A 17,138-nucleotide genomic window follows, 5' to 3' on the forward strand; every position below is an offset into this window, starting at 1 on the left:
ACGCACATCATTATGTTCGGCTTTGTAAGATCTATCGATTGGTATATCTCATCTTTCGACAAAAACTTTCCTGTTTAACACCAATAGTATTGTTGAACTTGAAAGATAAAATCCACAGACACAGTATTTGGATAACCCTATATGTACTACTTCGGTAAGTACCCTGCTTAATCGCAATCGTAACAGTTATTTACTGTTGATACGCTATGTTTGTATTTCAGAGACCAATGAGTGATTTAAAAAGTCCAACAACGCCTCAAGGCACTATCATTGCGGGCGAGGCACCGGAATCAGATGAAGAAAATGATGGTGAGTGTTAGCATGTATGAGTTTATGTTTTGAAATTTACGGCCCTTTCGAGCACCAAGACTTGTATGAATCACGAATTCTTACGTTGGGATCTGAATCGCATGTACTACCGCTTGGAATCGAACTCGTGTCTCTGGCATATAACTTGGAAACATTTAGGCATGGTGAAGCTCAAGTGAGTTTTGGGTTATGAAATTATTCAAACGAGTATTAGCAAAGCTTGTACTATCTCACTCGATCTTCATTTGTGCGTCTGTTCCACGATAACTCTCGTAAAACTTACGCAATTTTGATTAAACTTTGTATGTGCCTTCTTTTTACTTGTAGAGATAACCCTATTGTTTGGGGTTGCAATCCATCAAGTACAAAAGGGTAAAATCCACCTCATCTAGCACGTTTACACATGTACATGCAGGACAATTTTCCAATATAAATTACGTAAAAAAAAAAAAAAAAAAATCTATAACATAGGGTTAAAATATATCAAGAATGAAAGTGCAAATTCACCCCACCTTTCTCACTTCAAAAGGGGGCGCGGTGGCTCAGTGGTAGAGCGTTCACCTCCGGTGCTTGGGGTCCCTGGTTCGATTCCAGCTCGCGCCGTGTGGACTTTGTGGTAGACAAACACCGTGCTCGTGGGTTTTCTCGGTGTTCTCCCGTTTCCTCCCACTTTCTTCATTTCACCATTTCATTCATTTCTCATAATCGCCGTCTTCTTTAGCCTAACCGGCATAACCATAGGACGTAAAACTTAAAGATTTCATTTCATTTCATTTCTCACTTCAAAAACATGTTCCACGATAATTTTTGCTTTAAAAAAATCGATTTTAGCTAATATGTCGTACATTTTTATTGAACCTTCCCAATCATCCCCTCCCCTCATTAAAGAATATAATGGATTTATCTTTCCATCCCCCTCCCCTCCCCACGATTTCTTTTCGAGTTCCAGATAAATTTCTTAAATTTCATTCGCTGTTGACACAATACAATATATATCTTCTTTGACTGTTTTCCGCAATCCTCAGTGCTTCGAATCAAATTCAGTCAAGAATGAGCGTTGAGTTCAGTCTCCTCATGTGGGATGGATTACTCCCATCCCAATTTAAAAAATATGTTCCTCGAATTTCCGTTATAACTCTTCGATTTTTGGCGTAGTATGTCGTATATTTTCCTTAAGATTTCACAAACATTTACTCTGCATAGAGCTGAAATAAGTAAAGAATAAAGTACAGTATTTTTGTTTGTTTGTTTGTTTGTTTCACGGTAACTTCTTTAAGAACTCATTTGGTTTTGATACAATATTATGCATATTTTTGTGACTTTTCCGTAATTTCCTCTGTGTTTAATATTAAAATCAGTCAAGAATAAGCGTTGACTTTAGCTCCCTAATGTGGCGTAGATTACCATTTCTCCCTCCTATTAAGGAATATGATACAAGATAGCTTTTGTAAAAATAACAGTAATTTTTATGGAACATGGCATATACTGTTCGAGGCTTCACAATAATTTCCACTACTTTTATTTAAAATCAATTAAGAACGAGAGAGTAAATTTTCTTGTCCCTTCCCTAGGTTTAAAAAAAGAAAAAAGAAAAAGAAAAATTTCTATGATAACTTTCGTAAATATTATTCGATTTTAACAATATAATGTATGTGTTTATTGAGGTTTTCATATAGTTCTCGCTCCTGCAGTTCAAGCCAATCGAATTGTCAGAACTCACTTGTCTCCCCTCCCTCGAAGATTTAAATAAAAATTCTATGATAACATTTGAACTGTTATGTTAACTTTCTATAATAATAATTTTGTCGAATTATAGTCTATTTTTTCTGAGAATTTCAAATGGTCTCAAAAATGTTTGCAGTTAAAATGGACCAATAATAAAGGAGCTGCTTTCTCCCCAATTTTATATAACATATTTTCCTGAATATTTATTAAACACACACAGATTTTTATAGAGCATTGTGTGTGTTTTGTTTGTCATTAAAGACATGCTCTTTTGGTTCGGGGTTGAAATTAGTGAGAGGGGGAGATTGCTCGCTTCAATAATGCACAGCATTACTAGTTATTATTTCCATAAAAGTAATCATGTTTGGTGCCATTCGATAATTTCTCATCAAATGTATTCCTTTTCTCAATGAAAATTAATATTTTATGACAGAAATAATATTATTGGGAGCTTAATAAAAATTTTCGCTTAAAGTTTTACATTTTCATTGTAGTACTCATGGAATTCATTGCGAGTGCCTTCACGACAGAGTTAGGTTACTAAGAAATCATATCTTATCATATGTTTTCAATCTTGAAAAAATATCAAAAACCTCAATATTCAACTAACGGTCAGATGATCCATCAGCGTTTAGCAATACTATTTTAGTGTATATTCCTAATATTTTCCAGCATTTTAAGTATCCATACTAGTAATGTGTGGAAATAATTTTGTATAAAATTTTTAAGAATTGCACACGTAACATATACATAGAAGATGCTCATAGATGGTGGTCGTGGTTGGTTGATCTGGAGTTTAGTGTCCCGTTCAGCGCGGAGGTTCTGTGAGACGTAGACCTACAGCTTAACGTGGGATCTGAATCAATGAGCTTCCACAGGAACGTCAACCACACAGCTACGATGGAGTTTTGGTGGTGGTGCAATTATTAGTATTATTATTATTATTGGATTAAAAGATCCAATATATTTGAATCAAAAATTTTCTTGTACACATTATATCTGGAGAACTATATATAGTGTAGCCAAACCCAAACTATCACTTAATTCAGTATGATGTACTTATTCCGTAGAAAATACGAAAACTCTATTTAGGGGCCGATCAAAAATTTTGTAGCTCCTGATCGAAGATCCAATATATTTCATTTAAGAAAAATATTTTCTTGTACGCCTTATATCTAGAGAATTATATACATTGTAGCCAAACCCAAACTATCACTTAACTCAGTGCTTATTCCGTAGAAAATGCAAAAACTCGATTTAGACGCCGTTCCAAAAAAAAAAAAAAAAAAAAAAAAATTTGTGGCCTCTAATACAAAAACTAACTATTGGCCAAGATCGCAGTTTTTGATCCATTTTTATATTTCCTAAAATTCTTATTATTATTTACATGCTATTCTAAAGCCTACAATTAAACTTCTGTACTAAGGCTGCAAATGGCGTACATTGAATTGGGTAATGCGTGATCAGTGGATCGACACCCATCGCAGTGATTTGTGGCTTTTAACTCGCTACTCCTTAAATTGAAGTAGCACTTCAGTTACGTCACTAAACCAAGTCAGCACCAAAAACATTCTGTAATCTCACCATGAATGAAACTTGAGCTGCTCCGACTACAGGGGAGCATTATCGCATTTGATCATATCAAAAAGTATTTGAATTTTATATTTTGTCTGATTCAGCTTTAAAAATATCATTTTTATTTTGCAGATGCTGCAAGTGTGAGTAGTGTAAGTAGTGCAGCTAGTGTATCATCAGTGGCCTCTTTGACTTCAGGTACCACAACAAAAACCAAACGTTCAAGCGAAAAGAAGAAAGAAGGTGTTAAGTACAATACCCTACTGCACAAAAAATTACGTAAGTGAAACTATAGTATTTTCCTTATATTTTAATTTACAACGCATTTCAATTTTTTAGAATTTTTTTTAGCTGATGAACTATGATCATATGTATGTAGATCCAGAAGACACAAGAGATGAAACACCCAGAGATATGAGGACGATAGGACTATTAGTCTCATAGCACATACAGCAAACATTATGCTTCGAACACTGAACAGAAGGTTGTATAGAAGAACAAATTAAAAAGTTGAGAAGGAATATTTCGGGTTTAGGTGATTGTAAGGGCACAAGAGTTGTAATTGGCTTATGAGTTCCTTCGTGGCTAAGCGGTTAACATAAATATCGTTTTCGTTCAATGGCAATAAGCGTTGAAACCGGAAATGACTAATTTGAACCGCTTCCACTTTGAATAGAGAGTTAACGGAGGAGATGGAAGCTTTGTTCTATGGTAATAAATGTTGAAACCGGAAATGATTAATTTGAACCGCTTCCACTTTGAATAGAGAGTTAACGGAGGAGATGGAACCTTCGTTCTATGGTAATAAATGTTGAAACCGGAAATGACTAATTTGAACCGCTTCCAATTTGAATAGAGAGTTAACGGAGGAGATGGAACCTTCGTTTTATGGTAATAAACGTTGAAACCGGAAATGACTAATTGGAACCGCTTCCACTTTGAATAGAGAGTTAACGGAGGATATGGAACCTTCGTTCTATGGTAATAAACGTTGAAACCGGAAATGACTAATTTGAACCGCTTCCACTTTGAATAGAGAGTTAGCGGGGGAGATGGAATCTTCGTTCTATGGTAATTAACGTTGAAACCGGAAATGACTAATTTGAACCGCTTCCACTTTGAATAGAGAGTTAACGGAGGAGATGAAACCTATCCTTGGAACGTTCAATCGATTGCAGGAAACCACATCTCGATATCTCTTGCCGTTTTTGTTCTGATACCTGTGCACAGACGGACGAACAAAGCTGTTCTGTAAGACTTCCAACACTTACTGATAGCTTAATTTGGAACTCTAAAATATTTGCACTCTTTTAAGGAGGAAACAAGGATCAAATTCTGCCGTTCTTTTCTTTCCTGAACTCCTTCGTGGCTAAGCGGTTAGCATACGAACCTTTGGCGTGGGAGACCCGGGTTCGATTCCCGGAAGGAGCTCATGTGATTCGGATTCCATGTTAATCAGTAGGTCCATGTCTCATGTAGCCTTGCTGCTGAAAGGGACGTTAAGCTCAAAATTAACTGTTTTCTTTCCTGACGAGGCGTATTTAGTTACTTGCGCTGGAGATAGGTACATCCTAATTTTAACTGTAAAAAAAAAAAAAAAAAAAAAAAAAAAAAATCAGTACTAGTTATTGCTAGCTCCTACAGGGATTTGCTGTTTAGTGTGTGAAACATTTAAGGTCCAATTTCAGATGCATCCATTATATATCCCAATTCTTGGAATGGTGGTGGTGGGGGGGGGGTCTACCACTATTGGAGTCATAATTTACAGAAATTATCTTTTTGAGGAAAGAAAAACATGTTGAGATACGACAATTGCAAAATTATTCCCCCCATCAACAAAAGACATGTAGAAGTCATGTTTTGACTGAAGTGCTAAATGAATACTGTAGAAGATTCACTATATTCCTATAAAAGATATTGGAAGAATCACTATATTCCTTAATTAAACTTGAAATTGACATTTTCCTAGTATTTTTGGAAAATTTATAATTAGTAACCATTGTCTTTTATAATTAGTAACCATACTAATAAAAAAATTAGTAACCATTGTCTTTTTTTTTAATCGTTATTATTTATTTTTCTCCAGTCAAGAGGTGTGTGAAAAATTATATACAGTAGGTACTCTTTAAATTCTTACGTTTTCAAATGATGAACAGTGTTTCTACATTATTAACTTAAACTCAGGAATGTGTCTAAATATTGATTAATGTCGAAATTTTGAGAAGGAACCCCCTACCGTTGTTATTTCACGCACACTGTTGTTTTAATCACCTCTCATGGTTTCCATTATGTAATGAAAAAAACATTAAGAACAAAATATACAGAGTCGTAATTTCTATCTTGAGTGTAGTTTTCGAAATCTTGTTCATTAGTTATAAAGGTAACGAAGAAAGTTTCGTCGCTTTTTCACTCACCACCTTCGAAAATCGATTCCATCGCGGTAGAACTTTAAAGTCTGTGAAGGTATCAAGTGGATTTTGTACCTCTACTAGGGATTTGAACTGGCGTCCTCGAAAATGATTGTCCAAGGAATGAAACAGGTGATAATCGGACGGTGCAATAGTGTCCGGGGAGTATGACGGATGCAATAGTGTTTCCCATCCAAGGCGTAGAATGGTGCCCGGATAGCCACTTTGGACTTAATGTTGTACTGTAACAGGAAAACCCCTTTGCGATTCAGAAGTACTGGCTCCAGTTTTGAATTTTTCTTGAACATGACTCAAGTGCTGACAGTACACAATTGCATTGATGCTCTGACCAGCTGGTAGCAGTTCCTGATGCACGATGCCGCGAACGGTCCACCAAACACACAGGAGGACCTTCTGGTGCAGTGTTGGTTTCAGCTGTTTTGGAACCGGTTCATGTACAACGATAACGTATATTTTGTATGTACTTTTAAGTATTGTTTCTATTTATGGGCAAAAGTGCTATTTAAAAGGGCACAAGCTATTAAGAAGAATATATATATATAAAGAAATAATTTAAATGTTTGTATTTATATCGATATATTTCTTGTTTTCGTTGCTATGACAACTTGTTTATCTCGTTTTTAAGGTAACTAAGATATAGAGAGAACGAAGAACCATCTTCTAAGGATGAATGCGTAATATTTTAATGTGACAAATACGATATATATTGATAATATATATATATCCAAAAGTGCATAACTGTGGTGTAATTCATTATAATCTCGCGTACTTCATAAATATTAAAAGTATATTTGAATCACGGAATGTAATGGAAGTAAATTTAACGTTACACATGGGATGCTAACCAATGATAACGGGGCCGTGAAGCTTCGTACACATCTCATCACGTTAACACCCTGTCCAAAAATGGCTCCTTCCTCAGACAAGACAGCAAAGAAACAGGTATCTGCTCGTGTTGCCTTCTGGCCCGGAGTCAAATCATGTGGGACTCAACTTGTAGTGCTTCCCAAGTTGATGGAGGTGCTGTCGAATGATTTCTCCACTCACACTGAATTGTAGCCGCAGTTCCTTACATGTTTGGCTACTGTTCGCCTCAATTGCTGCCTGAAGATATTCATTTTGTACAGTCCGCAGCAAAAAACCTGCAACATGAGCATGTAAGTTTATTGTGAAATGACGAAGTCTTTTGTTCCAAAATAAATGTGCAGGGGAGGACGCCGAAGTTTCTCCTGGCGTGATTTGTGCCACTTAGACGTCATGTTGATTCCCTACGCTATTAGGCGTAGTTTCACAATAAACTTACATGCCCAGGTTTAAACTTACATGTTGCAGGTTTTGTGCTGCGGACTGTACATGTGTTGGTCTTCCGGCACGTGATGCGTCTTCGAGTATTTCGTCACCGTCTTATTAAACCACCGCTGCACTGTTCGTGTAGTCACGACACCCTCACCAAAGGCCTGTCATATCTTCCGTCTCGCTGCAGCGGCGTTTGACCTCAGTTTGAACTCGTACAGCATACACGCTTTTATAACGTTCTGTCGAGGTCCCATGTTCACTCTGTCCTTACACAAGTCCATGGTGTAACTGAAATGCCACAATCAGTTGGATATACTTACACCAACAACTGACCTTCGACTTATCTCCATTCGCATTCAACTCTCGATGTGAGGGCCAATGGAACACAGACCTCCAAAAAAAGCGACAGAACTTTCTTGGTTACCTTTATAGATTTGAGTTGAGTGTCCCTTTCAGCAGCGAGGCTATGAGACGTGGACCTACAACTTAACGTGGAATGCGAACAACATTACCACCACCCCCAAGAATGGAACCTGGTTCTCTCAGGCCAAAGGCGTGTACACTAGTCCAACCAACTTAAATAACTACTGAAGGAACTAAGCTGAAGCGTGACTTACCCCTTTTGGGAATTTTAAGGTAAATTTTAGACTTTCAGTTGAGCTGCTACTGCATCATCACTGTTTATCCTAGGATTTTGGTGAAACCAATCTTCCAAACGATACCATTAAAATGTCCGTATCATACACCTGAAAAGGGGAGTTCGAAAAAATGGGGAAGAACCTTCTTTCTTTCTATAAGTTTGTGTTTATATAGAAAGTGGATTTTAAACTGAACACCAGTGCCTTTTAGCTCAAAGCAAACAATAATAAGGAAATTGTAGAGGGGGGAGGAAGAGGAGGAGGAGGAAAAAACCCACAATACGTGTACTCTGTCTAATGATCATGTCAACGACATATATATGTGTTCTTGGACCCCATAAAACCTTTTAGACAGGAGAACAAAATAGGCCTTTTGCGTTGTATTCTTGAAAGTCAAATACATGACGTCATGGCTTCCACCAACTAGACGAGCTCTTTCTCAAAACACATGTGACCTCTTCCGCAATGCATGTACGACTGAACAATGAAAAAAATCCAGCAGTAATAATGATAAATGAACGTTTTAAAATAATATATATAAGATAAATCCCAAAAGGGTTAAGAAATGATCTGTCTGAACATTCTGTTCTTAATATTCTTCATTATACGTATAATGAAAACCATGAGATGTAATTAAAACAATGCGTTTGTGTAATAATAATAATAATAATAATAATAATAATAATAATAATAATAATAATAAGCCGTTGACGGATGTTGGGGTTTCCTATTGATAGAGGTCTGCGCGGATACAAAATATCGCATCCGCAGCATCTCTGTCCGCATCCGCAGATAATGAGGTGACAAATATATACAATTTACATATTCTATAATACACGTAGCTTTCTAAATCAAACGAAACAATATATTATATCAGTTTCCTCGTGATCAAATACCAACTACGATAAATAAAATGCAATATAAACCCTGCAGATACAAATTAGAAATTAATGAACGATTTATGTACTCACCCAAGATCTTCAAATGCAGATATCTGGCCAAAATAATGCCACGTAGGTAATATCCCCTCAATCGACTAATTTTAGAGTACGTCACTAAGTTTTTAAACTTGATCATTACTCATAAAAAAGGGGCATTTGTTCTAAACACAAAGGCGAAATAGAAATATTCGTTATTAAGAAATAAAAATTAATCACAGGACTGCAAACACATCCACATATCCCGAACTGACACTGGCGCCAGTAATTGCACTAAATTAAAAAAAAAAAATAATAATAATAATAATAAGTGACGAAACTAACAACGCAATACAATGCATGCTTTCACGACCAAGCTCCTTCGTGGCTAAGCGGTTAGCGTACACGCCTTTGGCTTGGGAGACCCGGGTTCAATTCGCGGCGGGAGCTCATGTGGTTCGGATTCCACGTTAATCAGTAGGTCCACGTCTCATATAGCCTCGCTGCTGAACGGGACGTTAAACTCAAAATCAACTCAAGCTTTCACGACCACGCTTTTACTGAAACTAGAAGTGAAAATACGCGTAACTTCGAATACAAATAAGAAGTCTATACCATTAATTTTGGGAAGAGACAATAGAGCAAGTTTAGAATTTACTGCTTTTCTTTGCAGCCCCCACTCATTGTTGGACACATTTAGGGTAGTAGAAACAACACATTGGTTGTTCTTTCTTTCTTTACCAGAGGCCCAGAACATACATACATATACACACACACAAGAAGAAAGAAAGAGAGAGAAAACAATTGCTGTTATAAAACTCCAATCCCTCGGAATGTTCAATGAGGTCCATGGCACCTCTCCGAAGAGAGAAATCTGTGGGATCGCAAATGTGCATTCAGTATCTACTGTACTTCAAAGGAAACAGTGAAGATTTTTTTCTTTTTTTAAGAGAGAGGGAGAGAGAAAGATGAGCGTATGATGTGATTTGTTTACTATTTCGGTGGCCTGCGCGCTTCTCCAGTTTGTCACAAAAGGTAAAGATAATTCTGCTGACCAGTTTTCAGTTTATGGAAGGGAATGCTGTATTTTAAATTAGGGTTTTGGTTCCTGACCTCTCAGGTTAGAAAAACTTTATTTGAAGATATTTCTTCCTCTTCAAGGCGAATGGTCTGAAAATTTTCAGCTTTATCAGAGGGGCTTTGGCGGCAATTATTTTTCTTTTTTACAGTAAATAGCGGTACTTGAGGAGTAGCGATGGGGCCTGTCGTTTCTTTCTGTTTAGATCAAAAATGCCATTCACCTACAAAACTGCTGCTAAAAATATTGAAAACAGCAATAAAAGGACAACTCTCTCGTGTCATTTTTTGTCCTTTTGCTGTCATTGAGTCACAAGCTTCAAACACACTTTTGTTTTGATTTTAGTACTTTTCAACTGGTTTTAAAACTTTTAATTCAAAACGAACGTTTCTAGTGCTCTTTCCACCATTATCAGAAAATTCACAGCATTTTTTTAGGTAGAAAAAATGTAGGAAACATTATCCGCAACTTTATCCGCTATCCGCACAGAAAAGAGATATATATCCGCAAATACCCATTTTAATGCGGATATCCGCATCCGCGCAGACCTCTACCTATTGAATATGTCGGCATTAGTATTATGCGTATTCCTAAGATAATTTAATAATTATATTCATGAGTCAATTTAGTTTCTTTAGTAATATTTCTATACACCTTTAGGTTCTAAGCTGAGGTTTCTTGATTGTTTGTGTGTGTCAGAAATCAGCCTCAGTTATGCACGATCATTCTGCTTTACTAAAATACACTTTTTTCCAGTATAGCAATTGTGAAAATATTGTATCTGGTGTCTGTAAGTTTATTTTTTAATTTCAGGTGAACGAAACATCTCTCTTCACAAAAATATGGGTGATTTTGTGCATCAAGTAGTGTCCAATGCATGTAAAGAATTGAATGCCACCAACCAGCAGCTTTTGCGTTCTCAAGTACAGTTACAAGAGGCAACGTCTTCCCTGCAGCTTCTTCTAACTTCCATGGCCCAACTAGAAGAAAAGTTCAATCGAGTGATCTCTGCATCGTTCTTACCTCACATTAATACCAAAAGTTTATAGCTTTATCGGTACTGAAATTTTTCTATTAACTGTGATACCTATCTGTCAGTTTTTTTTTCTTTCTTTCTTTTTTTTTTTTTTTTTTTTTTTTTCAGTAAGTTCCACTACGTCAAAACTATAACACACAGTGTGCAGCTTCCGAATGTCTACAAGTTTCTTAATATACAGACAATGAGATCGGAACATCATGTGAAATATGCGTGAAGTGAATAGGCTTTTGGTTCAAATTTCTCTGTTAAAGAGACCTGTGGGTGGGGGCAATATAAAGATCCCACTAAATTGGTTTCCCACAGAATAGGATTCCATTGCGAGTTTTTGCTTCTGTGGTGATGAACGAACGTTAGGGCATCTTAATATGTTAAAAAGACTACATACATGTGGAACTTGGCTTTTCAATCGTTGTAGGCGAAGGACGCGTTTAGCATGTTTTGTGCATTTCGAATTTAATGTGAACATGTGGATGAGCTTATACCGTTCTTAGTCTTCTGGTCATGTTACGTGACTATGTGTTTATAAGTGTAGTGCATTGCTTTATTATTTGAAAATAGAAAATAAAAAGTGCTGTTATGTCGTCATCAATCTACCATATTACAATCGATTTTCTTTTCAGATACCAAAAATAGGTATGGAAAGATATGTATTTTTAAAATGAAAGGTGTATGAAAAGTTTACCAATGAAAGTGAAAATGAAATGACATCTTTCGGTTTAACGTCTTATGTTTATGCCCTTAAGGCTAGTTTTAGACGGAAGCATTTCTCGTAGCAAAAATCGTATCATCGATATCCTACCATGTAAAGTAGCAAATGCTATAGTATTTCCCATGCTATGGTATATCTTATGGCATTTCTTATCGATAGAACCTGTTCTATTTCATAGCATTTCTGGTCCGATTGCAGCGCCGTGGTGTGTTAAAACGAAGCGAAAGATTTTGTATCAAATATCTATACTCTTTGTTTTGTATGAGAAATTGAATTGTAGTAAAGAAAAATGAGTTGGAGTAGGGATGCTATTATTATGCTGATTGAAAAATATGAGGAGCATCCTTGTTTGTACAAAGTTAAAAGTCCTTTGTATCATAATAAACATATGCGACAAAGAACTTTAAAATAAAAAGCGTCTGAAATCTCTGTTTTTAGTTTCGGAGCCATAATTGCGCTCTTCTCCAGTGATTTGTTTGCTACGTCACGACAAGATGTTTATCAAAATGTTACCGTGTAAAAGCACCATATACTTTTGATGCCATGGAATATTATACGAGGTTTTTGGCATCACATCTGCTACGAGAAATGCTACGATAAATGCTTCCGTCTAAATCTAGCCTTAGACTAAGAGAAAAGGATGATTAAAGCAAGTGAATGATGATGGAAGAATTGACAGAATGAGAATATGGAAGGAAACGGGCGTACCCCGAGAAAACGCACGGACATATTGTCCACTTCAAACTTACTTGGCCGGGGATCGAACGGGACCCCGTGTACCAGAGTTAAGCACTTTACTACTGAGCCACCGTGCCCCGCGTAGTTTACCAAGAACGTCAGAATTTAAAATCGTGTTCTGGCAACACTGACTGGATTGGTGAGATTAAAATGAGACATCTCTGTGCAGTAGTCTGTGGCAAATTAGCATGGAGAGATGTGCAATTCAACAAGCATAGAAATTATCATAATTTACCATATTATTGGACTTGGTAGAAGAGTGTTACGTTACTGTTAAGACTGTGTTATCAAGCCTAGAAGGAAACAACAGTAGATACAACCTGTTGCAGCAAAATAAAAATAATCAGTTATTGGCGTCGAATGGTATATTTTTAGCGTTATTTTAGAATAAAACAATAGATACAATTTTTTGCAGCAGAATAAAAATTATCTGTTATTGTTAGCATTAAATGGCATATTTTTTAGCGTTTTTTAGAAGCAAACAATACATACAGCTGTTGCAGCAGAATAAAAATTATTATTATTATTGACATTGAACGACATATTTTTTTAGCGTTTTTTTTAAGAAGAAAAAATACATAAAACCTGTATGCAAAATAAAAATTCTCAGTTATTATTGGCATAGATTTTTAACTAGGCATCTTGTTCAGCTTGATTTCATGTACGATCAATTAATATGACTTATCTTCGGCCAAAATTACAATTAAATTGAAGTTTAAGAGGTAACATAAGTTTGAAAATCTCATAAACTATACTATGTACTGTCATCTTGCTAGTCCCATAAGAAAGAGGTTATTCGTGGTCAGTTCATCATACACCCTTGTTCAAATTAATGGAACCAAACTTCAGTTTGCAGCGTAATCGGATTCTTGCAGCTTCTAACATTGTTACTCATTATTTTGCTTCTTTCAGAAAATTTTAGGTTCAGCAGTGTTTCTAGAACTTCGTATTATAGTTAGATGTGGTTGTGAGGGTTTTTTTTTTTTTTTTTTTTCCACTTTGGTACGTGAAGAATCACTTCCTCATTTCGTGTTACGTTTTGTATCCACAATGCAAGATGGATACTAGTTCAAGAAAGAGACAAGCTAACCCAAAGAGAGATTGCTGCTAAGTGTGGTGTTACTCAAAGTGCTGTAAGTAAAATTTTTAAGCTCAAGAACGAGGCGGGTTCTGTTTCTACATGTAGGAAAGGAAAATGCGGTTGAAAACGCGCAGCAGCCGCTAAAGATGACTTACTTATTACGGGTAAATTTAAATTGGCACACAGAAGAACAGTTTTGACCTTAAAGGAAATTTTGCTCGTCCAGGAACGCACGTTCATGACTCAACTATCTTGGTGTTTGTTCAAAGGTAGCCGTAAGGTAAGAAGACTAATCAAAAAAAAAAGAAGAAAAAAAAAAAAAAAGACAGGCCATAATGAAGAAATGTCTTCTATGGGCAAGAAAATACAGAGATTGGACAAAGAAAGGCTGATTCTGTGATGAGAGCCACTGGTCCAAGACATGCGGGTTTAACACACTTGGTGGGCGACTGGTGAACACATATTAGCGAAACAGATCCACCAAATAATGAAACACTCAGTAAAGGCAACATGTTAGCTAGCTGGATGCTTTTCTACTGTAAGCTAGTAGCGCTTGTCACTATTGAAAGGATTATGAACAGTATCAAATATATCTATGTGTACAGTCCAGAGTGGTTCTAGAACTTCAATGGAATTAAGCTGCCGTTTTTTAGCAAAACTTGGCTTCATGTCAAAAAAAAAAAAAAAAAAAAAAGTCGATCAGTTTTTCGAAGAAAACAGACTGGCCTGGAAATTCACCTGATATGAATCCGATCGAAAATTTGTGGTCTATTTGCAGGAAGAGGGAGAATTGCACAAGACAAACTTAAAGTGTAGTTCCATAATGTAGGCAATCTAGCATAATTGATGTCCGGTCGTTTAGAGGGGCTGATTGCGACACCGACCACTACCTGGTAGCAGCGATAACACGAGAGAGGTTATCGGTGAATAAAGGTAATATTCATTGTCCGAAAACGGAGAGATTCAATTTAAAGAAATTAGAAGAGAGCCAGGTAAGAGAGAAATACCAGATTGAAGTTTCGAATAGATTCTCGGCTTTAGAAGATTCGGAGTGCACTAGTGTTGAGGATACCTGGATTGAAATTAGAGATAGCATTAAAATTTCAGCAAAAGAAAAATTGGGACACGCGGAAATACGTAGGAACAAACCATGGTTCGACCAGGAATGCATAAAACTAGCAGAGAAGAGAAAACAGGCAAAATTACGCTGGCTACAAAATCCGAATGAAATAACTACACAAAATTTCGCAGATATCAGGCGGGAAACTTCCAAAACTTTTAGAACAAAGAAACGCGATTTTCTGAAAGCTAAAATTAAGGCACTTGAAGATAATAGTAAAAATAAAAACATCCGGGATATGTATAAGGGAATCAACGAATTTAAGAAAGGCTATCAACCTCGTGCTTATATATTAAAGAAATCTGACGGTACAGTTCTCACTGATACGGATAGCATCTTAAATAGATGGAAAGATTTCTTTGACAATTTGCTTAACACGCAACCGAAAACTAGTGTGCGTGGAGAAAAGGAGATTCACACGGCAGAACCGTATATTCCAGAACCCAACCGAATAGAAGTAGAAACTGCAATAAAGAAATTAAAGAAACATAAATCTCCGGGTGTAGATGAAATTCCGGCTGAGTTAATTTTAGCTGGAGGCGAAAAATTGTGGAACAAGATACACAAACTCATTCTCCTTATCTGGAACAAGGAAGAATTGCCACAAGAGTGGAAAGAATCAATCATTGTTCCAATTCACAAGAAAGGCGACAAAACTGACTGCAATAATTATCGAAGCATCTCCCTTCTGTCAACATCCTATAAAATTCTTTCAAATATTCTATTAGCAAGACTGACCCCATACGCAGATGAAATTATTGGAGGTTATCAATGCGGATTTAGACGGAATCGATCAACTATCGACCAAATATTTACCATTCGCCAAACACTCGAAAAAAAGTGGGAATACAATACCCCGGTACATCAACTATTTATTGATTTTAGAAAGGCGTACGACTCGGTTAGGAGAGAAACATTATACAGCGTCCTTATAGAACTGGGAATACCGAGAAAGCTAATTAGATTAATTAAGATATGTTTAAATGAATCCCAAAGTAAAGTCCGGGTAGGAAAATTTTTGTCCACGAGCTTTCACGTCGAAAATGGCCTGAAACAAGGAGATGCGTTGTCGCCATTATTATTTAACTTCGTTCTGGAATACGCTATAAGGAAAATCAAAGATAGCAACCAGGGCCTAGAATTGAACGTTATCCACCAGGTTATGGCATATGCTGATGACGTAAATTTAATACGGGATGATAGGAGAACAATAGAAAGAAATGCAGAGATCTTATTAAACGCTTGCAGGGACATGGGTTTAGAAGTAAATGCAGATAAAACTAAATACATGGAAGTGCGTCGGGACCGGAATACAGCAAACTATGGATGCGTTAAAATATTAAATAATACTTTTGATAAAGTGGATAGTTTCAAATACCTAGGATCAATATTAACAGAGGAAAATCATATTCACGGAGAAATTAAATGTCGACTAAAAGCAGGGAATTCGTGTTACTATTCGGTTCAAAATCTCTTGTCGTCGCGAATTCTGTCGAGAAATTTGAAGCTTAAAATATACAAAACGGTAATCATGCCTGTTGTTCTGTATGGCTGCGAAACATGGTCACTTACTCTGAGGGAAGAACATAGACTAAAAGTATTTGAGAACAAGATCCTGAGACGAATATTCGGACCCAAGAGGAACAGGAATGGGGAATGGCGGAAACTTCATAACGAAGAACTACATAATTTATATGGTTTACCCAACATTGTTAGGGTCGTGAAGTCTAGGAGGCTTAGGTGGGCGGGTCATGTAGCTAGAATGGAAGAAAGTAGAAACGCTTTCAAAGTCTTGACAGGAAGACCAATCGGAAAACGGCCATTAGGAAGACCTAGGCGCAGATGGGAGGATAATATTAAGATGGATCTCGCAGAGATTGGAATACAAAGTAGAAACTGGATGCAGTTAGCTAAGGATAGAAGTCAGTGGAGAGCTTTTGTGAACGCGGCATTGAACCTCCGGGTTCCATAGGCCATAGAGTTAGTTAGTTAGTAGTTCCATAATGATGCACTCAGGGCAACGTGTAAAGAAGTTGTGGACTCAATGCAACAAAGAATACAAACGTTAAATCACGTCAATGGTGCACATAGTCAATGGTAAAAGTCAGCTATGCGCATATGAATTTGTGATTTAAGTGGATATATGATCTACAGCACAAAATGTCAATTCCATTAATTTGCACACGGGTGTAATATGTGGTGTGGTTATCATACCGTATCAGTTTTTACAGAAAAAAAGCAGTTCGTCTCAAATTTTCTCGAAAACTACACATAAGGATTTGCAGAAATCCGTATCATTTTGTTTCGCTAATGAAGGGTCTCCCATTAAAAGCGACACATTTAATATGCTTAATAAAATAATGTGTATTTGCAAAATGGTAATTATATTTACGACATTAAAACGGATAAATATTCCGATTTCAGGATGAAAGATGACATCCGGAATGTCTTCCCCACGATTTGCTCTATACGACTTTACTCTCT

General features: G+C 36.6%; 1 protein-coding gene across 2 annotated transcripts in view; it reads left to right on the forward strand.

Moving 5' to 3' along the window:
- Nucleotides 1-11,719, forward strand: part of Blos3 (Biogenesis of lysosome-related organelles complex 1, subunit 3) — a 31,948-nt gene extending 20,229 nt beyond the window's left edge. For both annotated transcript variants that reach the window (XM_081747782.1, XM_081747781.1), the window contains exons 3-5: nt 222-309; nt 3,742-3,888; nt 10,781-11,719. In XM_081747782.1, coding sequence (XP_081603908.1) covers nt 222-309; nt 3,742-3,888; nt 10,781-11,016 — 471 coding nt within the window. In that variant the 3' untranslated portion in view covers nt 11,017-11,719. The remainder of the gene's footprint in view (nt 1-221; nt 310-3,741; nt 3,889-10,780) is intronic.
- The last annotated feature ends 5,419 nt before the right edge of the window (nt 11,720-17,138 follow it).

This window comes from Thermobia domestica, unplaced genomic scaffold, assembly GCF_964235325.1.
Source record: "Thermobia domestica unplaced genomic scaffold, izTheDome1.hap1.1 HAP1_SCAFFOLD_648, whole genome shotgun sequence".
In the NCBI taxonomy this organism is placed as follows: domain Eukaryota; kingdom Metazoa; phylum Arthropoda; class Insecta; order Zygentoma; family Lepismatidae; genus Thermobia; species Thermobia domestica.